This window comes from Marmota flaviventris, chromosome 15 (genome assembly GCF_047511675.1).
Source record: "Marmota flaviventris isolate mMarFla1 chromosome 15, mMarFla1.hap1, whole genome shotgun sequence".
NCBI classification, from domain to species: Eukaryota; Metazoa; Chordata; class Mammalia; order Rodentia; family Sciuridae; genus Marmota; species Marmota flaviventris.
The window spans coordinates 66,472,262-66,498,565 of NC_092512.1; the positions used below are offsets into that span (position 1 = coordinate 66,472,262).

Genomic DNA, 26,304 nt, shown 5'->3' on the forward strand with positions numbered 1-26,304 from the left:
CACTGAGCCACATCCCCAGCCCTATTTTATATTTTATTTAGAGACAGGATCTCATTGAGTTGCTTAGCACCTTGCCATTGCTGAGGCTGGCTTTGAACTCACCTCAGCCTCCTGAGCCACTGGGATTACAGGCGTGCCTTTTTTTTTTTTTTAACTCTGTAGGAAAAGAGACATACTCTTTTCCATCCTATTCTTCATAGCTGTCAGGTTCTTACCTACCTTAGCTTTCACTTACAAATGATTCCATTGTTATTTAAGTCAGTGCTTCTTGTTCTGTTTTAAATCGGTGTCTGGTTGGTTTTGCTTTCCTGGAGTATTTTATTGCCTTTGCATTTTCTGGATTTTTCTACCTGTATTTAAACTTCCAGTGTCTCATGCATTCTTTTTCCTGCTGTATCATCCCCTCAGACCCTTCTCTGGACCCTGCATCCTTCTGTTCTCTTCTGGATTGGGTTACTTCCTAGGTATGCCATACCAGTGTGGAGACTTCCTCCCATGCTCTCCCAAATCAAACCACTGTTTCCCAAGTGATGTGCAAGCAAAGTTTTAATAATAGGTTCTCAAACCAAACAAGTCCTGATTTTAGCATTTCCCAATTTCCACTTTGTAAATATTCCCATCACGGGAATATCAAATTCCCAACTTGACATTACTGACCAAAGACTTGGAAAGAAGTGCACATGATGACCTTCCCAGCCAGTTCCAAGGGGCTTCATCACACCAGGGATCAGAACCATTTTGATAGTAAAATAATAAATTATTTTCATACTTTTTCTGAGTTAAAGTGACCTGGATATCATCCAATTTCATTTGGTGACTCTGGGTCATGTTTTTTCATATTGTCATTGGTGCTTATAATTATACATAATGGTGGGATTCATCGTTACCTATTATGCATGCACACGATATAACAATATAATTTGGCCCAATATTTCCCCCTTTTCTCCCCACCTCCCTCCCTCTGGTCTATTTCCTTTATTCTACTGTTCTCCTTTTGATTTTCATGAGATTTCCCCCACACCTTTCTTTTCCCTTTTCCTCTCTAGTTTCCATGTATGAAAGGAAACATACTTTATTATTATTAATAGCATGCTCTAGAGTTGAAAAGTGGTGTCCCTAGAGATTGTGGCATTCAAGCAGGAAGTATTTATATTTACCAGTGAAATAAACCACTAAACAGATTAAGATGATAATTAGATGGAGTAGTTAATAAAAATATGATGGTATTTTACTTTTGAAGGTTTTTTTTAACTATAGTTGTTAGTTGTTTTTTTAAAATACAATGTTCAAATGTAGTTGTAGGTTTCCATGGTTGTTGCAGCTGACCTGTGTCTTATTCTTGGTAAGATCCCCTTCCTAAATTTGATAACCTTTTTTTTCCCACTCTTTTTTTTTTTGACTCAATTCGAATTCAATTTTTTTTTAATTCTCAGAGAATAAATGTTAATAAATAGCATTTTGTTTTTGGTACCAGGGATTGAAAATGTGACTTCCCTTTCATGATGTATTGTCTCTTAAATATCATAAGAGGGAGCACTTTCCATGCATCCTCTGGTAGAAAGAGGAAAGGGTTTTCCTCTGAAAAGTTCACTTAAAAGGATTTGTGATGCACGACAGCTTTAAAATAGGGTAGCTGTTTCAGAATGAATTGCCTAAGGCTGCTCTTCAGGGTTGCTTTTTTTTCTCAGCCCATCAGTCCTGTTTGGACATAAAAAACAGTGCATATTTATATCATTGATGGGCCAATAAATAAAAGGAAGCTTCCTGGGAACTAATTAGAGTCAGAAGGAGATATGAGCAAGAGATTGAAAAACAGTGCTGCTACTGACATTGCTCTGATTATTTTGTGTTTTAGCATTTCCTTGCATTTTACAGATGCAGGAGATGGTGACAAATCATTTCACAATCAGAAAATACTCCTAAAATGAATGGGGACCTGGTGTGGTTGTCTTAGGCATTTGTTCTTTTCTCTTTTCCTCCACAACTTAAGCAAGGTAAATTCAGTTTACAGGGTGGAGGACATTTCTTTATGTCCAAGGAAATTAAAGCTATTCAGGCATACACCTGTCGCAGAACTGGAAAAATACCAAGGGTGCCATTTTCATCTGAAAGCTGCAGTTTCTAGTGCCATCAGAATAGCTAACTGGATCATTTTATTAGAGTTCCTACTTTATCAAAGGAAAGCTAGAAAAATGCCTCAAACATATAAGATTATGTTCAAGTATGCAAGTAGAATTGTAAAAAAATTAGACATAGAATATATGAACTACCATGTGTCTGTGATAATTGACATTGTTGGTGTTCACAGCACTATCAGAAATTCGCCTATTTAATCATAAATGGTTTAAGTGTGTAGGTTGATGTACTGAAGAACTATTTTAAAATACAATTCTATATAATGCAAATATAATAAACTATGGTGTCTCTAAAATTGTTGTGGTCCATAATATTCATTTGGGTGTTCAGAAAGGATTTCACCTAATCTGAATTTTCATGTGTAGGTATAGAAACTTAGTAAAATGTACTTCCAAGGGAATATTTAACTCTGGTTTTATATCAGGGTCTTGAGCCAAGAGTAAGTAAATAACACGTTTTCAAAATGATGATTACTTTAGTCTAGTCATTATCATTATTGGAAATATAATAAAAGAAGAAGAAACCAAACAGGTTTGGTTAGTATATATTTAACAAAGGAAGGCAAAGTTAAGTAAGAGTTTTGTTTTGTTTTTAAAATGATACCAGCTGTCATATCATTATGGTTATTGCTCTAAGTATGTTATATTAAGTCAATTATTTCATTACAAACAATGATGAATTTAAGTCTTATTTTTCTGGATTTTCTATTGTAGAAAACTACTTAACGAGTATTTCTTAGTTCTCTAGATAGGTTCAAAATTTACATTTGGAGCCATAACATTCAAAGTTATCTCAGTATATTTCCTGAGAGAAGTTGCATAAAACAGTACATGAAATAGTTACTAAAATTCTAGCGACAAGGGTTGACTCAGTGTTGAGGCACTTGCCCAGTATGCATGAGGCCCTGAGTTTAATCCCAGCACTATAAAAATAATAATATTAATTAATTAAAATAACGTTAGTGATTATGATGCTTATAAGTGTTGAGATTGAAGATGCTGACCTCTCCAGCAGTGAAATAAGGATTGAGATGGTAACATGATGCTTGGATTAGCTACTCATGAACTCCCTTTGCTTTGTTGCAGCTCTCAGCATTAGAGAGACAAATCTTTGACTTCCTTGGCTTCCAGTGGGCACCTATTCTTGGAAATTTTCTACATATAATAGTGGTCATATTGGGTTTGTTTGGAACTATTCAGTACAGACCTCGATACATCATGGTGGTAAGTCTTATTGTTATCACTGCCTCTTCATATGAACGCTACATAATTTCTATAAGAAGATGAATGAAATAATTTTATAGAGGTCCCATCTAATAAAATGTATTTATGCTGTTCTAGCCCTCAAATATTCAATTCTGTTAAGAAATATTACTCGGTAGAACAGACAACATGATGAATGTTTTACAGTGAGAACAAAGCAATATGTCCTGAAGTTTGGGATGATCTAGTGTGACTCACTTAAAATAGGGTTTGGATAAAGTGGAAGAACTGGTTATGATCTCATTGTTATTATGAGATGTAAGGCATGTTAATTATTAATGTAGCAGTGTCATAAGGTGTCATTTATCTTCAATGACATCTGTCACTAGCCCTAGAAACCAATCCTGTTTAGCATAATTGTTTAATCAGTGAAAACAATATAATTTTAATTAACTTAGGATATTTCAAATGCATGTACTGAAAAATTTAGTGCATGTTCCTCATATATTTCATAGTTTATTATTGAATTTTTCTCCAATTTTCAAGATGTATTGGAAGCACAAATCCATACTCCACACTATGCTGAACATGGGCGGCCCACACTCCATTACAGGTCAATTTCATGAAGTACATGCTGTTATTCACAATCTAGTGGTAGTTATTCAGCTTAAGTAGTTGTTTTTTCTATTAAGACAGTATTGTTGGTTAGATGTATAAACAGGTGTTGGAAAATGATGAGTAATAATAATAAAAGTATTGAAAATAGGAATAATATAGTCTAATGTAATCAATGAGCCTGAATGAATGTATAGAATTCACTAGAGTTGGTAAATAATTTCTGCAATGCAGTAATGTTGCCATACTTCAGGGGGAAGGTGACACAAATAAGCCACCTTTCAATTTTTACTAATCCAATTTGTTGGGAAAAAGGTTTTTTTTTTTTTTTTTCTATAAATGTACTTGTTCTCTGTGTTGAATCTCAAAATTGGCTTTTTTTGATATCTTCCATCGTATCAAAGAGGTGAAAATAACTATCCCACAGGCAGACTTGGCATTCAACATGGCCTCAAGAGTGTTGATATCACTCAATTTGCTGCAGGGCTAAACAATTTCTGTTTTACTTTGCTTCTCTTAAGAATAGCCTCTGCTGAGCCACTGTGTAATCTACTAGAAAGATGTTTTCTAGAGTCAGACTTAGAGCACCAGATGCTTTAATGTCATGCAGAATATCAAACTATTATTGGGTTCTAAATATGTTCTAGTTTGTTTCTATGAATACAGACACTTTTACCGCCCACTGACTTTTTACATTTTGTGTTGTTCATGTTCTGCTAAGGCCCCAAATGCCAGCTGACTATGAAACCAAGGGCTTCTATAGAATGAGGTTGCATGTACCTGTTAAAGATATTATCTAGTCCTGTTGTTTCTGCCCCCTGCATGTTAGCCCTGCATACTCTTCACTTAACCATAGCCTAGCCTTCTTTTCTGTACACATGGATTTCCTGCTTGTTCACAGTCTTTCCAGAGTCTTTTTTTCACTTACCTGATTCATGGCTTAAAAACCTTTCCTGATTCCAAAATCTAAGAATATTCTTGACTATTGCACTTTACCAAACTCATATCTCTGAAGGCTGTCCTCTCTCTCTCCCTCACTTCCTTCCTCCTTCCCTCCCTCCCTACTTACCTTTCTTCTTCGTACCTTTCTTCATTCATCCTTCCCTTTCTTCTTTGTTTTCTAACTTTGTTCTTTTTTCCCCAATTATTTATTTGGTTATAAAAGATACTCCTTTAGTCTCTACTAGGTGTTTGGCATTGTGTGGGGTGTCTCGGATGCTGTTGAACATATACAGATTATTTGTGGCCTTCTTGGGTGCTCATTTTGCATTTTAGTGGAGGAGATCTGCAGAAATGTTGAAATATAACTATGACAAGCGATACAGAGAACCACATTGTGCCGGAGATGCCTAATGAGGAGTCTGATCATGGCTGGGTGACAGAGTAAGGTGTCCTGCAGAAGTGCTTGTGGTGCCAGTGAGTGTGAGTCCACAGAGAAGACGTTGAAGGGGGTTCTGGGTGGAAAGCATCAGTGAGTGTGAAGAAAGAGCTCAATACCTGTAGTTGCCACTCACTCATCAGACATTCATAGAGTACTGCGTTGAACTAAGTCTGGATAGCTAGCAAAGAATGCAAATTACAGTCCCTACTTTCAAGGAGTTCATTTTGAAGTGAATGAGGAAGAGAGATACAAAGTCTTGGACTCTATGGAGGTGTTGGAATGGCCTTGAATGTGGAATGAGAATAGCAATGAGGCAGAAGCCTGGGAAGTCTGTGAGCCAAGTGCAGAGCCTTGAAAAGGCCCAGAGGTTGTATTCTGTTTATGTCCCCTCTACTCTGACCCGACTCTCTCCCTCTTGCTCTCACAGCCTTGCGTGGTGTTCATGCCCCAGTTCTAGTAACACTCTTTCAGTCTCTCATGCACATGTCCTTACGTGTGCTTTCATGATTAAACATTCTCTGTTCCTTTGCCTCTGTGTCTTGAGCGTGTGTTATAATTTGTTGGCATTCAAGCCCTCTCTACCAGGCAAAGAGCTCACTGAGAACGTGAAATGTAATACGTGCTCCATATGTATTTATGTGTGAGGAGAAAGTCAGTTTTAGGACTTTCAGAATCCTCAAAGAAAAACATCTGCAAAGATAAGCAATTCATATTTTTGCTCCTCTGATTTTCTCTTTTAATGCATTATGTCAACTAAGTCTCATTTTTATTGGCTGTTATCTAGACTCTCACCCAGGAAGGGAAGAGAAATAAAATATTGAGTTGGTGGGAAAGCCCTCCATGCCAAACATTTCATTTTATTTAATCTTCCCAAGTACCCTAAGAGGTCTGTCTGTATTAGCATCTCTGATTTTACAGATAAATAAAAATGTTAGAATGGTCTCCTTGCCCAGAGAACACAATAGCAAAGGAGAAAGCTGAATGTCTATTGGCCTCCCTCATTTTATTATGAAGTTGTTTTAGCATAATCTGTGCTTTGCTTCTACCACCAGATCTCAGATGATATCTTGCCATTGTCAGCATAAGTTTTGACCTAGGAAATTCTTCTGCCCTGCTTCCTCAGTCAATTGTCAAATATTATTGCCTTTGTAGGCATCCATCTATACATTTTCTATTTGAGAAAAATGCCTAAAGAATCAGTAATCAATAATATGGAAAATATATCTGCAAGGGATTCTCTTTATGTGAAGACCATGTTGTTATTTGGGAAGGTGATTGCATTATATTTATTTTGTTTTAGCACATAATAGGCAGCTATTCTTGGGTTGTATTCATGAATACTTTGGTTTGATACTACTGGTAGCCTGGAATTAATTCTAGTATTTAAAAAAAAAGACTGAAATTGAATGCAGCATATGTCACATTAACCAAGGTGTGTCTTGGGAGGCACCAATTTTTCAATAGCAGTGAGAAGACACCTGGATCAGAAATCCACACTGACTTCACTTAGCAGGGAAAGAGCTTTTTGATTACAGATTTTTTCCCCCAAATCACTTCTGCTAGTCTTAATATTGGCTGAAACAAATACCAATCATGCCAATTAAATTTCATCCCTTCAAACTAACAGTTTGATGGATCAGGTATGTCCTAAGTGCTCACCTAGAGATGAATGAAATATGATGTCTGTCACTGAAATAATTCAATGGAACTTACAGTGTAGATTTGCAAAAACATAGGTTGGAAGTTGCTGCCACTTCTGACAAAAATTGGGTTTGCCACACTTGAATTCAAAGAATTAGTTAGCACTGTGAAAATAGTCTAGATAAAGGACAATGCAGAACAAGAACTGCGATGTCTATAGGCAAATTTCCAAACTCCTTAGATTGGAAACCAAAGCTTATTAAAATTGCCCCTTTGCTTACCTATCCTGTACCTACTCTCCAAGGGCCTCCCTTATGCCAGGCATGCTGAAGGATTTGCTGTTTCCAAAGACCGCATGCTCTCTGCCTCTTTGGTTCACACATACTAAACCTTCTGCCTGGGATATTCTCCTTGCCCTCTTGGAAAACATTTAATAATTATTCAACTGAATTGTCACCCACTAAAAGCCTTACCTAAGCACCCCACTCAGGGCTAAGTGCCTTGTGCTCCCTACCTTGGCAGATCCTGATGACTCTCTACCCTGATCCCCCAACAGTTATCATTGTCTCCCTGCCAGTCTCACTGCATGCAGCAGTGGACTCCTGGAAGAAAGGACTGTGCCTACCCCTTATTATATTCAAGATGTACTCCTGCACGTAGAGACTCTTTTAAATGCTTTATCCTTGACTGGACACATCATAAGTGAATTTAAGGTGATTAGGTTCAGTGACTTTAAAAATGCCCTAGACATAGATTTCTTAGAACATGATGGCAATTGTTCAGCAAGAGAAATTGGCCTCACTGCTTTGCTTATCTCAATTGAGGAATTATATGACAAAATAGTGTGTGCTGTCCTACCTGTCCCTACTATTAGCTGACTTACTCCTCAAGACCTAGTCTTCTGAGAAATATAACAACATGGGCTTTTGCCACTGTAATCAAAGACATCAAAGACTGCTAGAAAAAGCCAACCAAATCACCAAATGAAAGAGCAATAAGTCCACTCCATGTACCCTCATTGCTGAAAAGGTGCAGTTCACTCTTTCTATATTTATTTTCAGAGCACAGAAATAACTTTGTCATATTTTTCTCCTTCACTTGGTATCCCCTGGGGATACCCCTAAGAGATACCAAGTTCAGTGAAGGTTTGAATACACCTTTTGTATTTCTTTGATTAAAGACAGTATGAAGCTGTGAAACCATATTTGTCAACCATATGTTCTGTTGTAGAATCATTTGTTTCCTGTCTATGCCTATGCCAAGTATTTCAAAATTTGTCTCTGAATTCCAACAGAAGGGTCTGCCCTAGAATTATTTAAATTTTTATTATTTCATGGATGAGTTAATTTAATCAAGCTCACTAATTTAAAGGCAGATGAGTTAGCTAATTGATTTTACATTTTTTTTTAGAAAAAAAGATTAACTTTGGAGTTAGATTTAATTCAAAGCTGACTTTAAAAATTAAGAAGCCAATACATTTATGAAGACCATAATTTAGTTCTTTGGACCTTTATGCAAAATTCATGTGCAATGAACAACAACTGACTTTGATTTGAATTGTTATATAACAAATCTTTTCTACCACATCATCATAAATCTCTTCCCTGAGCTTCTGCTCAATATGACAGTTGGGTGTTAAGTTTCAATTCAGTTCATCATGGATTTAAATCCCCTCCACAAACTATTGGCTCTGAAGCCTTAGGATATTTATTTGTTTTCTTTTTTGCCACACATATTTCATTTGTAGAAATCTGATCACAGATCATTTTTTAAATGCTATAATGTATATGACTTGCTTACCATAGCCTAATATAGAGTAAGACTTGATGAATTATTAAACTGTTAATATGTCTTTTTTGTTCTTGGCCTTAGCTCTGGTTTCCTTGCCATTAAAAATGTATGGATAGTAGTTTCTCTTAATGTTCTTCTGAACATGAATACTAAACTAAATACTAAGGATATTACACTACTTTTTATTGTAACTCTAGCATATTGTGCGTAAATACTGTGACTGATTGATACATGTGTGAAAGAATGAATGACCAGATGGCCTTTCTGATCATTGGAAAATGAGGAAGCTCAGACCATAAAAATAACTCATGTTATAAACTAATTGCTCAATGAAATAATAAAAGACTTCTAAAGTTCGTGTCAATTAAAAAGTACTGAAATATCCTCATAAAACTAGGAAGGAAATATTTAAGAAGCCACATAGAACATATGAACATTCTTTATTAATCTTCACAGCATTGTCAATGTGGAGTTAGGAGTTAAAATATGTTTACTAAACATAACAAAAGTAGAAGAGAGAGCAAGAAACAGAGAGGCAGACTGACAGAGACAGAGATCATGCAGAGTTATTTGGAAAATTTAAGACTTTTATTTACCAAGTATACCTAATCTATCTGTGACTTGCAAAAAAAATAAATGAATATATCAACAAATTCCATGATGGAGTATTTGTCAAAAATGAAGAGTCTTATCTTTTAATTCTCATTTAAAATGAATTATTAATAAAATTACCCACCTCAAAAAGAAGACAGGGGTATTGCACATCTTAGGCCATGAGTTCCCCTAATATCTCTGCTAGGTAAATTCCTATGTGTGTATTTATATTGCTAGAGATCTCTTTTCCCTTATGTTTGTGATCAAACTGGTGTCACATGTGCATGTCAAAGTATATAGTTTATGTCTTATAACAATCCAAAATTCAATAATATATTCTTTGTCCTCAACAAACAATGCATTAGAAGAAACTACAATATCATTAAAAAGAAACCAAAGAACCCTTGGTGTTCATATGATGCATGCTACATAGATAGCAAAACACAAAATATCCTAGTCATTCTCCAAACATTACCACCTATAGGAATTAAAATAATAAAATACATTTTTTATTAAGGCAATTGGTGAATTTTCCATTTGATGAAGTGCTGAATTTGGTTAAAGTTTAGCTTACAATTAACCTATAATCATTTTTCTAAGATTCTTTTTTAAAGAAAGCCTACCAGGTAAGGCTTAAGAATCTCAGCTTTGGAGCTAATCAGGTTTCACATGCCAACTCTTGACACCCAGTAGGGAATAAAATGATGACCTCTCTTCCTGGGTTTAGTGTGACGACTGAATGTAACAACCGATATAAAGTGCATAGCACAGAATAGGAGCACAGAGAGCCCCAGAACAATAACCCTGATGTAGTTAAACATGTTGAGCTGACAGTTGGTATCTACTTAGCCTGGTAGTTTTATCTATCAAAGTTCAGAAACTGCACATGATAGCCTGTGAGTAGTCACTTCCGTCACTGAGTTTGTGCTATAATTTTTAAATAGATTTGTTTTATTGTGCCTTTGTTATAAATTTGCATTGGTTGATTTTCCTAATGCAATAATTGTGCATTTAGATTTGAGTTCTCATAATTAAGAATCATATGGATTTGTAATAATTTGCGTTCATGTCCTTGCTTTCTTACTTTAGTACGTTGTCTTGCTTTATTTGATATGCTTTTCTTAATTTTTATCATTGGCCTTTTTCTCATAACTTATTGGTCAGCTAAGTTCCAACACATTTATATTTATGTAGAATGCATCTGTCAGGACTAGATGCCATCCAATTAGCAAAAGCAGTAAAATTTGTTCTAGTTATTGTGACTTGCAAAAAAATAAACATTAAGGATGCAGAGTAGCTGTTTTCACTATTCATGGAATATTTTGTGGTTCAGAAAAGTGTGTTTCAATGCATGTTGCACATTTTAAAAAACTGTTCAGACTAATAATCTTTCTGAAAAGAAGATATTGCAGCATCAGCAATATCTGCAAATACTCAAAACTTCATAACATATTTTTACTTATGATAATTTTTAACATAAATTCCCATTGCTTTTGAAGCTTCGACTCATTGTATAATTGCATTATCCTTTAAAAAAAAAAGAAAGCAAAACACCCCCCCAAGGAAGTACAATGTGACATCAAATATATCCAATTATAGAAGTACTCAACACATGAGATTATTATGCAAGTCTTTAAAAAATAATAAAGTCAGGTGTGGTCATGCATGCTTTCAGTGATTTAGGAGGCTGAGTCATGAGGATCTCAAGTTTGAGGCCAGCCTCAGCAACTTGGTGTAGCCCAGTCTTTAAAAACCTGTCTCAGAATAAAAAAATTTTAAAAGGCTCAGAGATTTAGCTCAGTAATAAGGTGCTACTGGGTTCAATCCGCAGTACCAAAAATAAATAAATAACAGAAATACATAAAATCTAAATTGTATTTTACAAATAATTAGATGTTTTGGATAAGATTTCTAAGAGGAACATGGCTATTTTATACCATCTAAAATTAAACATTCCATGACTCACAGAGTGATTTCAATATTCATTTTAATTTATGAAAAGCATGCAACTATTGTGGTCACCCATAAAAATTAATAATTTAATTAATATGCCCATTTAAAGAATCAAGAATTCTGAGACTTTTCTGGTAAAGTAAAATTAATAGGCAAAATATTTAAATTCTGTTCTATGGTATGAGTGTCCTCAGTTACCCAAATAGTTTTCTAAGTCAATTTTCTGATTTTCTATATTTGCATAAGAAACTGAGGGATGAAGTATATCCTAGGACCCTCTCCATTGATGAGACCTATCTACAGCTGTATAAGATTGACTCCTGCTCTGGGTGAAGGCATTTCCTAGTACATAACAGATTAATAAAACCATCTTATCAGTAAATCAGTTAATCAGGAAAGTTGGAATTTGTTGGAGGTAAATAAAAGATTTTCTCTAGTATGGAAAAACAGTGTTCATTGTCTTATTTTTAACCTCATTTAAATTGTTGTGTTTTAAAAAAATTCTATGATCATGTTTTTACTATATAATTATAGATGCACATGATCTATTCTTAATAAAATAATCCAATGAATAAAAGTATGTTAATTTGATCCATTTTCAAGCATGGTTTTCATCCAGGGTCATAAAAGCTCTAGGTTTTGACTAACATTTCTAAAAATGTATGAGTTTAATATTATAACTTAAGGACAACTTTGCATAATTGTGTTCTCTGGAAAAGATAATACTCAGAAAACAAATTGAGTGAGCACTTGAATTGAACGTGTACCTGCAAGCCAGCAAAGCACTTTAAAAATAAATCTAGGTTTATTGTCATCTACTGAAAGCCATAGAACTATTGGATTTTTAATTTCTAGATCTCAGGGGACTTTGTAGTGAGCACTCTTTTCTGAGTATTCCCTGCCTGTTTGTCTCCAGTGGACTAAAACTTACTGACATCTTTACTATTGATTTATTTATTATACATGCCTTTCATCTCCATTTTTCTTCTCTTTCTCCCTCCCCCTTCTATCCAGTATACAGTGTGGACTGCCCTCTGGATCACCTGGAATGTGTTCATTATCTGCTTTTATTTGGAAGTAGGTGGCCTCTCTAAGGTGAGTGTATTATGCCTTGAAAGACTTTGAATAGAGTCCACTTATAAATAAATATTGTAACAACAAATTGCTATTTTATATTACAATTCGTGTGTGTGTGTGTGTGTGTGCGCGCGCACATGTGCGCATGGGTGTGTGTGTATATGTTATAAATAAAGCATTGCAAATAAAATACCAATCGAAAATGTATTCGGGTGCCATTCAGGAAAGAATGATCCTAGGAGCATGCTAATAATGAAGGAACTTCAAAATAATTTCCTTATGGTTTTGTTCATTATGTTGAAGTGGTACTTGACTTCTTGAGCATCCTCTTGTCCTCATGTCCATTTTAAAAAGACATAATGTCACAGTGACCTCAGTCCCAAATGCTAAGTGAAAAGTGATTTTAAACTTTTTGTGTTTAAAGTGGGAGAGACTGACAAGGAATGAAGTCCTTTTACATGTAAGTGAACCATATGTTTGTTAACATAAAAACATTAGTGCAGTGACTCCTGTTTTGAAATCCTGATCAGACAGAGGTCAGTTGTCTTATTGCAGCATGACACACGTGCTATTTCTGTCCATCTAGAACTGTCAGAAGACTATATAATTTTTGTTGTGCCTCCAGCAAAGATGTCTTCTGATTGTCACACAAATGTGAAAGCAACATGTGTTAAATTTTTAGTTGTGGTTCTTAAAACTTATTAATAATGAGCACTATTTTCACTAGAGGAAAAAAAAACAGCAGAATAATTTCAGAAAGTATGAGAATGAAATTCTTAATTTTTTAGGTATCTCATTATCAATTATGTTTGAGAAAATTTTTCTTAAGTCTTATGACAATTTCAGATTTTAAATAATATTACTGTCTCCTACTTGATTTTACAGCTTAGATCTTATAAAATTTATCTTGACCAGCACAGATCCTTTTAGAATTGTTATACTCCACTGTAAGTCCATATGATAACCATGTTTGTTTGATTCAGATGAACAGCAAAAAAATCTAGAAGGATTTTCCCAGAATATCCAAAAGGGATTAATCTTTCTATACTCTAGTAACCTTAATTTAGAACTTGTCAATGTTTTCTCACATTGGTAAATGTATTCAGAAACCAGAATGACATTTTTCAATCTGAGTTTCACAATTTTCACTATGTATGATATAGGTGCTAAAATCTACCTAAGATATTTGTGTTATTGACTGCATTTTATCACTAATTTCTAAGACAGAAAATCTTTCTTAAATATATGTCTGTCAGGGCTGGGGCTGGGGCTGGGGCTCAGTGATAGCACATTTACCTGGATGTGTGAGGCACTGGGTTCGATCCTCAGCACCACATATAAACAAACAAATAAATAAAAGATCTATCAACAATGAAAAAAAAATTTTTAAATATGTCTGGGTATAATTTATAAATGCAGATTATTAAGTAATTATAAAATGCAAATCTTATGAATAAGAATGATGAATAATAAATAGGAATAGCATGTCTAAACTCTAGCATTTCCTAACTTGTGATTTGAATGATCATTTTAAATTATGTTTTTCTTTTACTGGGTAAAAAATTATCTTCTATTTTCTTCCATATAAACTGAATTGGAATAAATTGGACCAGAGAAAATTTGTGCTGTAGGATTGGCATCATAGTGTGTTGAAAAACTAAATTTCAGATCCAAAGTCTTTAGTTCAAACTTGACTCTGGTGCTTATTGTGGGCCATCAGCCAATCACTTAACCCTGCTGAGTGCACATGCAGTAGCATACCAGGGCCAGCTTTGCTAGTAAAGAGAGTAGTGTGTGTTTGTAGACTGCTCAGGACTATTTCTGCACGTCATACCTGGTAACTCAGGTTGACTATGAAACAACTCTACAAAGTGATAAAAAGTAATCAATAGCACCAGTCATTTGTTCCATACAAATCTGGTTTCCCAACACTACATATGCTTATTTTTATTTGAACTGCTTTTCATAACTGCTTTTCTATCATCAATGTACACATTGAAAGGGATTTTTTTTCCTGATTTCTTTGGGTACAAGTTTAAGAAAAATGGGCATAGTAGTCCTAGTTACTCATTTTATTACTCCAATTATTACTCATTCAAATGTCATTCATCAGTTAACTAAGAATTTGTGGTCATTAAAATGACAGATGACTACAAGAAGAGCATCCTAAAGATTTTCTGTTGATCTCCTTCCTTAATATCGCCCTGGCTAGTTCAACCTCAACTGGAATCTCTAAGGGATCTAATCAAAAAAGTAGAGCAGGGTTAAGGACTCTTGACAAACCCAACTGCCTTGCCACTCTTCCAGGCTTCATTCCATTATGCAAGAAATTTCTCGACCATGGGTACTTGTATGCATACCAACTTTCTAGAGTTCTCCATCTCCTGCCAGTTCATATGGCATTTCTTGTAATTGCTACTTGGACTGATTAACAGAAACTACCATATACCTTAATTTTTGCCCCTAACACATTATGGAGTAGTGAATACTTCTGCAAAAACTGAAAGTCAGAGTAGTTTCTATATCATGTCTGTGGATTTGGAGTTATTTCAATGATAAACATGGCCTATACACAGTCAATTTATACTCCACAGGGCTCTTTGACTAACAGTTTGCATCTGTGGAATAAGAACAGTCCTGGATTTCCTGAAAGGCAGTGAGCGGTCCCACAGGCAGGTGATCATGGACACAGAGATCCTTGCAATGCTTAAATTCTAATGGTGCTGTTGTGCTCTTGTGTTTTAAAAAATGCCTCATTTTAATTTCTAATAAGATAAATATTGATGAATGTAATCTACATAAACAAAAGCTCTTTGGGATACTCATTAACTTTTAAAAGTAAAAAAAAAAAAAAAAAAAAAAAAGAGTACTGGGGCCCAAAAGCTTGATAGTCACTGCCCTAGAGTAACCCATATAAAAATAAATAATGCAAACAGTGAGAGCATTGAGAAGCTTCAAAGCAGATGGTACAAACAAAAAACAAATAATAATATGGCAGATTAAATTCCAGCCATATCAAAAACCATATGCAGTGTAAACACACTAAAAACTCCAATTAAAGACAGAGATTAGAGCATTGGAGTTTTAAAAAAAAGTACCCAATGCTATTTATATGAAATATACTTAAAATATAAATATATACATATGTTGAAATTTAAAAAAATGAAAATAGATGTTTTTAATCACCAATTAGAAGAAATTCTCTGTGATCATAATAATATCAGAAATAACACACTCCAAAAATAAATAAATAAATAAATAAAGTAGACTTCAAGTCATAGGCTATTATTACAGAAAAAAAGAGATGGTTTATTATCATATCAGGGTCAGTGTATCAAATACACATAACAAGTCTATACCATACCAAATAACATAGTTTTAGAACACATGAAGCACAACTTAGTGATATTAAAGGTGGATATTGATGAATCCACAAACAGGTGGGGAGTGTAATACTCATTTTTTTTTTTTTACTTCTGATGGAGAAAAATATACACATGAGAGAATAAAAATAAAAGATCTGGACAATACTATAACCAACATTTCTAACTGATGTGTGTAGAACATTACATTCAAAACTACAAAATATGTGCTTTCTTCAAAGTCACAGGGAACAATGATCAAAATTACATTTTAGCTCATAAGAAGTCTCAATAGGTGTTCGTTGGCTGAAACAATGCATACAGTGGTTCTCCTGTCGCAAAGACAACAGTAATATGAAAAATGCAGTATTAAGGTCTGTAGGTAATTTTTAAGTATTTGGAAAGTAGGTTGGCAATTCTAAAAATCCACAAATCAAAGGTGAAATTATGGAAAATTAAAAAAAAATATTTTGAAGGGCATAATAAAGAAAACACAGCAAATATTTACGGGCAACTCAAAAGCAGTATTTAATTGATATTAGAACAGAAGGAAAATTGAAAATCAATGATATAAGAAAAAGAAGAGAAATTTAACTATGTCTGTGATCTCATAGCTGGTTGTTTGAAGAGACTAATAAAATGACAATCTATTAGTAGGATGATCAAGAAAAAAGAAGAAATAATACTACTTACCAAGATCAGTATAGACAGAAGATACACCTACAGATTCTGTAGAAATTTAAAGACTAAAATGAAAAAAAAAATTGAATAGTTCTATTTCAATGAGCTTGAAAAATGATATTAACAAACTTATGGACAGAATAACTTATCAAAACTAACACATCCAGAAATAGAAAATATGGATAACTATAAATTTATAATTAGAAAACCTTCCCACAAAGAAAACCTCAAGCCCAGATGGGTTTAATGATGAATGTATCAAACATAAGAAAGAAATAATGTTAATCTTATCCAAACTCGTACAGAAAATAGAGGATGAAGAAAGATTTCCCATGTAATTTTATGATCTAACATAATCCTGATACTAGATATTTGTCAAAAATTAAGTTGACACCAAAGTCCTAGCCATCTTTGGTCCTCTTCCCAGGAAATTTGTCATTAGCCATTCTGCCGAGACGGCCTCCAAGTGTCTGATGATGTTTGTCAACACTTGTTTACCTCTTGCTAAGGTGAAATTCTTGCTCCTTTATAAGGAAAATAAAAATCAGCTCTATCCTGTGACAGAGCCCTCACCAATCCAGGCCATGTGCACGGATCTTTGCTGTTAAAGGCTCATTCAAATGTGTTCCTTAAAAATAAGCTGTGTGCCCTGCAGATGAAAAATGCCACTGCCTCCAAGGGCAGTAGCATCTGTAACTAGATTGCCTTTAAAGACTGCTTTTATTAGTGATATTTTGAAGTGATAGCTACTATTAACGCTTAATTTTTTTTTTTCAATTAGAAAGAGACAAAGACTTGAGGTGGGCTTTCTCTCTTCTTCTCCTTCTCCTTCTCCTTCTTCTTCTCCTTCTCCTTCTTCTTCTTCTTCTTCTCTCCCTCTCTTCCTTTCTCTTTCCTTCTTGTTGTCCCCAAGGAAATGGATTCTTCGGTGTAACACTTCTTTTTCTCATTATAATGTAGAACTAGACATATTATCAAAAAAAAAAAAGTTACAGATACTAGAAAGGCAAGAACAAACATCACTTTCACTCTAACCATTCAAAGATTATTCACATTAATATTTTTAATATTCTGGCTTAACTTTCTTTATTCTATACAAGTTACACTGCCTTGATTTGTCTCCTCTTTTTTGTAATATTATTGATATTATAAAAAATTTATATAGTAACCTTTTTAAAAAAATTGAACTTAAAGATATTTCCATGTTTTTACTAAACTCTTGGCTATTGCTTTAAATTTTTGCACAATTTTACATCAAGTGGACATAGATTTTGTGTGAGAGATCTTTCTTATTATGATATCTCTGATTAAATTCTCTAAATTTCTTCCCCAAGGAGTGTTGTATTAGCTGTAAAAATATGAGTACACACAGTGTCATCAGCACACATTAATCTCTTTTCCCATTTTTGGAAGGTAGGGGCTCATTTTATACTTAAAAGATTTTATTTATCTATTTTTAATTAAGTAAGCACTTACCAAGGTGCTCAATAATCTACTTTTTTGCCCTTTTTAACAAATAGTTCACCTCTTTTTGCATTTTATGTTATACAACAATGTTTTGGTCTTTAATCCTCCTGGAACTTAATTTCCTGGATTGCACAAGGTAATGATATAAAAAGATACTTTTATAATTGACCAATACCAGTAGTTGACCAGAGATACAAAGAATATTTACTTAGTAGACTTCTAATGATTTATAATGCTTTATCATAATGCAATATATTCTCATAGAATCTGTTTCTATAATATTAACATTTTTGTTAAAATACTATTTTATTCATATTAGTTTCATGTGATTTATTTATATGGGAATCTTCTACCACCAATACAGTCTTCCCAATTCTTTATGACTTGACCTCATAGCATTGTATTTTTCAGATGAGATTTCAAATAAATATGTTTCAAATATGTATGCCTATGTCCCATCTTAGTTTACTTTTATCTTACATTGAACTTTAATTTATGAAAGATTAAAAAAAATTGTAGTAGAGAATTTAGGGACAAAGTTTTAAAGAACAGATTCAGTTTCTGGTAGTAGTTCATAGAGGATGAAAACTAAAAGAGAGTCACGAATAATAATTACACTTTGCTTAAAAAAATCAGATGCCTTATAAACTAGTAATCACAGATTGTGTCAGTTGCAGTTAACAGGCATGGTCTCTATCCTACTCATGTATTAGAGACTCCTGGAAACAGAGCTCAGAGAACCAAGAGGCTAGAGAACTGGATTTGGGAATAGCCAGGGGCTAGGTAGGCCCAGGAGGCCCAGGGGCAGTGACAGTCTAATCTAAAAGCTTCTCTTAGATGGAAAGGGGATCCAGCTGTTGTTCATCTCCCACAGTTTAAATTACTAAGGTGTGATGGGGGAGGATATGATTGTTCCACCTGGATCCACCATCTGCTACTTTGCCAGGGCAGGATAGGATCTGAGATTAGAGGTCTAACTGATTCTGCCATCTGGGGAAAAGGTAATTCCCATAAAGGAAGTTTGGGCGGTCTCATGAAAGAGATACAACAGTGGCAGTCAGGAGCACTGCCTCTCCATTCTTATTAATTTTATAGTGTACATTCCTGTGGGCATGAGTGATTAAACCCCTATCAAGAGGATCTGGATCACAAATTCCAAGTTTCTCCTTGTTTTTATCTCACTTGCCATCCAGGCTTGCTGCAGGCATTTGTCACTGTGACCTTGAGCACCCTGGTTTACCCCACATCTTCTCACACTCGAGGAGGAAATGAATACCTTATATTTAAAGAATCTGGAATTGTTGTGTAGGCAATGATAACAGTGGGTAGGGAACTGAAAATGTCAGCACTTGTACAATCTTTTAGAGCCTCAGTTTCCTTTTCTATATAATAAGGAAACCCACAGCACTAACTGTTATTGAGTCATGGAAAGAATTAAATAAGACATTGCACATACAAGGCTTACAAAGGATCTTGGTGTACTGTGAGGTTTCAGTAAATGGTGGCTCTTTTTATTGTCATTAACATCATCATCTTTATTATTATTGGGGAAATTAACAGACATCATGATCTCCATCCTGAAAACTTTGGGGACCTACATTTATTACTATGTAAGAGCTGTAAAAAGGAAAAAAATGTAGGACTATGTGACTTGTTTAAAAAAATATGAAATGGTCCCTTGTGATAGGACCTCAGATCAGCATATTAACTTCACAGCTGTAATGCTATTAATTAAATCCTTTCCTTCAACATGTAAATAGGTTTTTGATATACATCTGCAGGCAGATTCTCCTAGTGCCCTTACTGTTCCCTTTAGGAGTACTTTAACCATCTTTGAAAGTCTCTGAGGCTGTTTTTCATGCCACATTTAAGATCACCAAGGGCATAATTAATAAGTTATTGCTGCTTTTGGGAAGTTACAAGACTTGAAGTCATTTTTTCCTCCCTAGGAATACATTCAGAATGTGAAAATGAAGACTCATCTCATTTGCTGCATTTAATAATACTGGAAAAAAGAGTTATGTTGAGAATTCAAGTTGTGCTTTTTAATTACAAAGAAACAGGATGTCGTTTTCCTGGTATCTTTTTGATGACTCCAAATTTTAGAAACTACAGGTTAATATTTCTTCTAATTGATTTGTCTTGAAAGATGTGTGGAACTTGCATATTAGTCATCTTAGGGAATTTTGAATATGTAATATTTTCATAGAAATCTGAGCGTATATGACTGTATGATCATAAATTAGACATAAAAATGAATGTAAGACATTCTGTGAAGATTTATCTTATATTAATCATAAACTTTGATCAAGGATCTAAAAACTTACAGGCAGGGAACAGAAGAGGAAGACGAACTAATTTGTGATTTCCTACACTGTACAGGTACTGTCTATTGACTTACTGTATTTTATCCTTACCTCTAAGGTGGATATGATTATCTTTATTTTATAGAAGAGGAACATCAGCTGGGAAAGGCTAACTTGCTCAAGGCACATAAGCAGTAATGAAGGCGTCAATCTTCATGGTTCCATTACACCACATGGTTTTCCACACAAAAAGAAAACCCACTTGTATCTGTTTCTCTGTGTGCTATCTTAATGACTCTACTTTCTGACATGTGGGTATTTCAGTTCTTAAAGAAATCTAAACTATTTCCCCAAAAGGCAATAATAGCACCTCCTGGGCCTCTTTTGACTTAAATTGACACCATTGTTCATGAGGGTTCTCTTCTTTTGTGAAAATTATCCCTTGAATAGTTCGCCTGGGCAGTTGGGAAGCATCAATGGAATAATTTTTCTTGTTCAAGGCTCATTATTACCACCTACCCCGAATTGTTCCTCTGTGCTTACTGGGAAAGTTCTCTTTCTTAATCAAAATTCATTTTCCTTCAAGATCGGATTCTTTCATCTTCTTTGGCAGACAGACACATTCAAGCAGGAAATTTTTACACATTCAATGCAGAGATCCACATAGCACCAGCCGCATAGGAAACAGCACCCTCAACCCATTTCATTCGCTTAGTTTTTGAATATTTTTTGTCTCATCGAGGTCCTTTTCTGATGGTAGTTTCAAACTAAATCAATGATGTATCTTTCCTTTTAAACAAATACAATGTACTTATTCTACTAATATGCTTGGAAGTTACATTTAACTTTTATTTTGATGATATCTTTCCTATATGGACAGGAATCTAAAATGTGAACTTTATAGGGAACTAGAGGTGGGATATAAAATGTCCGTATTCAAGAACAATATAGAAGCAACACGGAAATTCCATCCTAGAATGCGAGCAAAATTATGCATAGTGGGACTACAAGAATCACATCTTTTTACTGCATCATAAGGTAAATGGGATATCTATGTCAATAAACACTGTGGGAAAACATATACTCAGTTCACAAAAAAACAAAATATTTCAAGTTCTAGATTTGTTACAGGGCAGAAAACTGCTATAAAGTTAAGGCAGCTGCAGAGGCCCCCTCTACCCTGACTCTTGTGATCACACCAGAAAGATTTCAGATTTCCGAGTAGCCGGTGTGACTTCATTAGAAAGGATAGGAAAAGGAAAAAGAAGACATTCTCAAAGCAGAGAATGGGCCCTCTCAGAGAAATCTGGCAGTTTTATTAGGGGTTCCAGAGAAGTTTCCAGAGTCCCTCCCAGGGCTACCTTTTAACTTTTGACTGACAGCATAGGAATTTCATGGACTACCCCAGGAGAAGATATTATGGTGCTCATAGAGTTGTTTTTAAGGAAATTGAGTCCCCTGGCTTTTGTTTTAATCTCCTGCCCCCTTAATCATTTATTACCTTTTGAATAGCCCAGAGCCAGGTTGCTTTTTGAGGGTCTTGAAGTTTTGGTTGCCAGGGTGATTGGGGGTTGTAACATAGTTTTGGTGATAAGGGAAGGTCCAGGACACCTGTTAGGGTATGAATTGATCTTGAAACAATAGTTTTTCTTAAGGGATGCAATTAATTATGACTGGGAGAGGTTTTGACATGTCAAGCCCCCATCTTCCAGATGCTTGATTGTCAGATAAGTCTCCCTGTGGCTTTCGGTCACCATTCATTGTTCTTTTCCTGGTCACCCATTCACAGCTTACTAGATACTTAACAGACTTATATATTAGTGGATATGTATATACTGCTCTTAAAAAGTGTTATTGTCTATAATATCAACTCAACTGGAGAAGATGGAGTGGCTGTATCTTTCCAATTATTAAGGATATGTTAAGGATAAATCTTCACAATCTACTTTCAAGGCAATAAATCTAAATGACACCCAAAGCTTGAAAATGTTTATTTCTGTGTTTGGTCTTTATACAGTTCTTGTCTAAAATGAAACAATGATGTTATTTTTTTTAAAAAAAGGAAGGCAACATAAATATAGTTATATGTTTCTTATTCCAGTGAATTTAAGCTATACCTTTTTCCTTTGGCATGGGTCTAAGTGAATGTAACTTCTGAAAATAAAGTCCTCATTGTACTTTGTATGTATGGTCAGATAAGTGACTTTCCCTGTATCTTTTCCTTAATAAGGAAAATTATAAATAAGGTCGAATTTAAGTGTTTTACTTCTCATAAATATATCAAATGCAAACACTTTGAAAATATTTTGTCTAAAAAAGTCAATTTGTATCATATTACAGTCCAATGATACAGAAATTGCAATCTAAACTACTAATTGCTGCAATCATGAGTACTAGTACAAGTTTTTAATAGAAATTTTCATTATAATCTTACACCCTTCAGTAGGGATTCAGAGTTTCTCATTCAAACTAGCAGATGACTATATCAAGAGTAACTGTATCTTTTTTATATGAGAAGAGTCACTGTGTTGAACAAGGCCTATGCAAATATAATTGTATAACTACCCAGAGATGCATTGACTCTGTTTATTTTATTGTTTCTTCTAATGAAAATATGGCTAATAACAAATTTTAAAAAAGATAAACATTTTACCTGTCTAACCAGGTTGTTGTCTCATCTGATTGCATTATAATCGTGAGATGGTTTTATTTCTTTGAATAAATAAATTATCTCTCACCTTCTGTCAAACCCTCCTCCCATTCCTTAATACATTGCCATAGATTTATAACAGTGTTGATTATGAAGAATTAGTCTCATCTGATACAAATCTGTTCTTTTTCCCTCCTCACCTTAAGCCAATCAATTTACACTAGATACACTTGGTTTTTTTACATACCTTTTTCTCCCTGATCAGATTTCACTTTGGGAGAAAAGGTAGGAAGCAGACATCATTTTACAGAGCACTTACTGATGATGATAGATGCAAGAGATATTCACCTCACGCTGGCCTAGGATTCTTCCAGCTACCATAGTGTCATCTGCTGATGAATTTTTAAGTATGGCAAATCTCCCACTAACCTCAATAAACCAATATTTATTTCTAAAAATTCTATAATTATTCCCATACATGGAGGTTTATTAAGCCACTTTTTATAAAACAGTAAGCCATTCTGAATAGACCATGACTATTACTGAATTTCCATGTAAGCATTAGTAGCAAGAAAATTTTGGTGCTGGAAAGAAGCCATACTTTTAAAGTTTATATGCAAATGATTTGTTGTGTTTTTTAAAGACAATTTAAACCTGCTGCCACAGAGTTTGTGATGCAGTCAATTGAACTAGGACTATTTTAGAAGAACAATGGATAGAACAAATAGAACACTTGTAAATGCCATTAAGATTTTGGATTTTCTTGTTGTGATGTTAATTAGTTTGTTTTGAAGACACAATCCCTTTGTTGTGAAACATCAATTAAGAATACAATCTTGGTGATGGAATTTCAAGTGACATTTGCAGTGGCTCACAAGATTACAAAAGAGAGCCTGATACACATGTTTGGTTGCAGTTATTTAATTTTCTAAGCCAGAGTAGCAGTGCACACCACTGGATAGCCTTAAAAAAGAAAATCATACCACACAGTCAAATTCTGATTGAAGTAGCAGAGGGCCCTGAAGTACCAGAGGAGACTAACATAACAGTTGCTCAACACTACTCCAAGTCTATGACAGAAGCAAAACACAAGTGATTTTTAATGATTTGTATCGGATCTTCCTATGCAGCCTGTGTGGAGGGGGGATCCAGATAATAATAGCTACATTTTTTTAATTAAAAAAATATTTTTAGTTGTTGGACCTTTCTTTGTATTTACTTATATAGAGTGCTGAGAATCACACATGCTAGGTAAGCACTCTACCACTGAGCTACAACCCCTGCTGGCAATAACCACATCTTAACAAAGGAGTTTTTGTACAGAGAAAGTGTATGAACTTTGAGGGAATAAAAGATTATTGGTCCAAGGCTTCAGACTGAACTTGAACAGTGTCTTGAACACAGATAGAGCTAGAAAAATCTGAGCATCTGATTTATGAGTTGCCTGGTTACAGCAGCCACTGGAAATTTGATGTTGGGCGACAAGCTGTCTTACACGAAAGCCCTGGTTCTCCAGCTTAGAAAGGACAAGTTTGAGAATGGAAGTGAGCAGGAGGATGAGAAGATCAAGCCAAATGCATAGGGAGATAGATGGAACATGATTGACCACAAGATTAATGTCAAAGATGAGAAATATCAAAAGACTTAACACCAAAAAAAAAAGAAAAATCAAAAAATGAAACTGAACTCTTCACAGAAGAAATACAATCTGTCGACAAATACATGAAAAAGTGTTCAATATCTCTATCAGTTAGAGAAATAAAAATTAAAACTACACTGAGATTCCATCTCATTACAGTAAGAATGGCAATTATCAAGACTACAAGTACCAACAAATGTTGGCGAGGATGTAGGGGAAAATGTTCACTTATTTATTGATGGTGGGACTTGATATTGGTGCAGCCACTCTGGAAAGCAGTAATGGAGACTTCTCAGAAAACCTGGAATGTCACCACCATTTGACCCAGTTATCCCACTCCATGGTTTTGACCCAAATGTCTTAAAATCAGCATACTACAGTGACGCAGCAACTTCAATGTTTATAGCAGCTCAATTCACAATAGCCAAACTATAGAACCAACTCTGGTGCCCTTCAGTAGAGAAATGGATTTAAAAAAAAAAACAACTACGTGTGTGTGTGTGTGTGTGTGTGTGTGTGTATATATATATATATATATATATATATATATATATATATATATACACACAATGTAATATTACTCAGCCATAAAGAAAAATAAAATTATAGCATTTGCCAGTAAATGGATGGAACTGAAGACTATCAAGCTAAGTGAGATAAACCAATCAATTCCCCCAAAAAACAAAGGCCAAATGAATGTTCTGTCTGCTATGCAGATGTTAACACACAATAAGGGAGAATTTTATTGGATTAGACAAAGGGGAATGAAGGGAAGGGAGGGGAGATGGGAATAGGAAAGACAGTAGAATAAATCGGACATAACTTTCCTACGTTCATATAGTAATATACCACCAGTGTAAATCCACATCACGTTCAACTGAATAAATGAAATCCTAATTAGAATAAGTTACATTCTCTGTATGTGTAATATGTCAAAGTACAATTTCCTGTTATGTGTAGCTAAAAAGAACAAATAAAAATTTCTCATAGTAAAAAAAAGGTGAAAAATGTAAAGGGAGATATGTTTTGATTTCTCCTGATGCAAGTGGTACTAACACAACACAACGACAATTCATAAATCCTTGTAGTGAGGGCAGCATGAACCTGCCAAGGAAAAAGGACCTGGAAGCTTGAGAGATTCCAGCCCTCTACCTCCTTAGGACTGAGAGAAGAAAAGAGAGAAGTGCCTAGTGTGAAGATTTCCCAAAAGATGTGGCAGAACTGGCAAGTCTAAGTATAAGCCACTGAATGGTAGCATCGGAATGAAGAATTAAAAGAGAGAAGGCAGAAAAGCATCTTAGGTATGATAGGGATGAGCTAAAGTCTCTTAGACTTATCTGCATTGGCTCACTTTCATCTGTTTTGTGACTTAGCAATAACAAAAGTACAGAAGCACTATAGCACTTATGTGTAGAGCAGTTTTCAGCATGTGTGCATGTTAAAATCTGTACAACTGTCCCACAACTGCATACATATCCAAAGGAAACGAAATTGATATGTCAAAGAGGAACCGGCAGGACCATGTTCATTATAGCTCTCTGGAGTTAACTGAAATGCCAATCAGTAAATGAATGGATAAAGAAAATGTGGCATCTATACAATATAATAGTCTGCCATAAAAGGAATGAAATCCTGTCATCGGTCGCAATATGGATGGAATTAGAGGAACATAAGTGAAATAAGCCAGACACAAAAAGATGTATATGGAGGCTAAAATAAGTTTATTTTATGGAAGTAGTATAGGATAGTAGTCTCGGTAGGCTGGGAAGGGTGAGGGAGAGAAGAGAAAGAGGGAGTAGGAGAAATTGT

The 26,304-nt window shown here is 34.7% G+C and overlaps 1 protein-coding gene across 1 annotated transcript in view; it reads left to right on the top strand.

The window, feature by feature from the left end:
* The first annotated feature begins 3,103 nt into the window (after positions 1-3,103).
* Positions 3,104-26,304, top strand: part of Nkain3 (sodium/potassium transporting ATPase interacting 3) — a 303,572-nt gene continuing 280,371 nt past the window's right edge. Inside the window, exons 1-3 of the mRNA XM_071602171.1 lie at positions 3,104-3,169; positions 3,222-3,359; positions 12,328-12,408. Coding sequence (XP_071458272.1) covers positions 3,104-3,169; positions 3,222-3,359; positions 12,328-12,408 — 285 coding nt within the window. The remainder of the gene's footprint in view (positions 3,170-3,221; positions 3,360-12,327; positions 12,409-26,304) is intronic.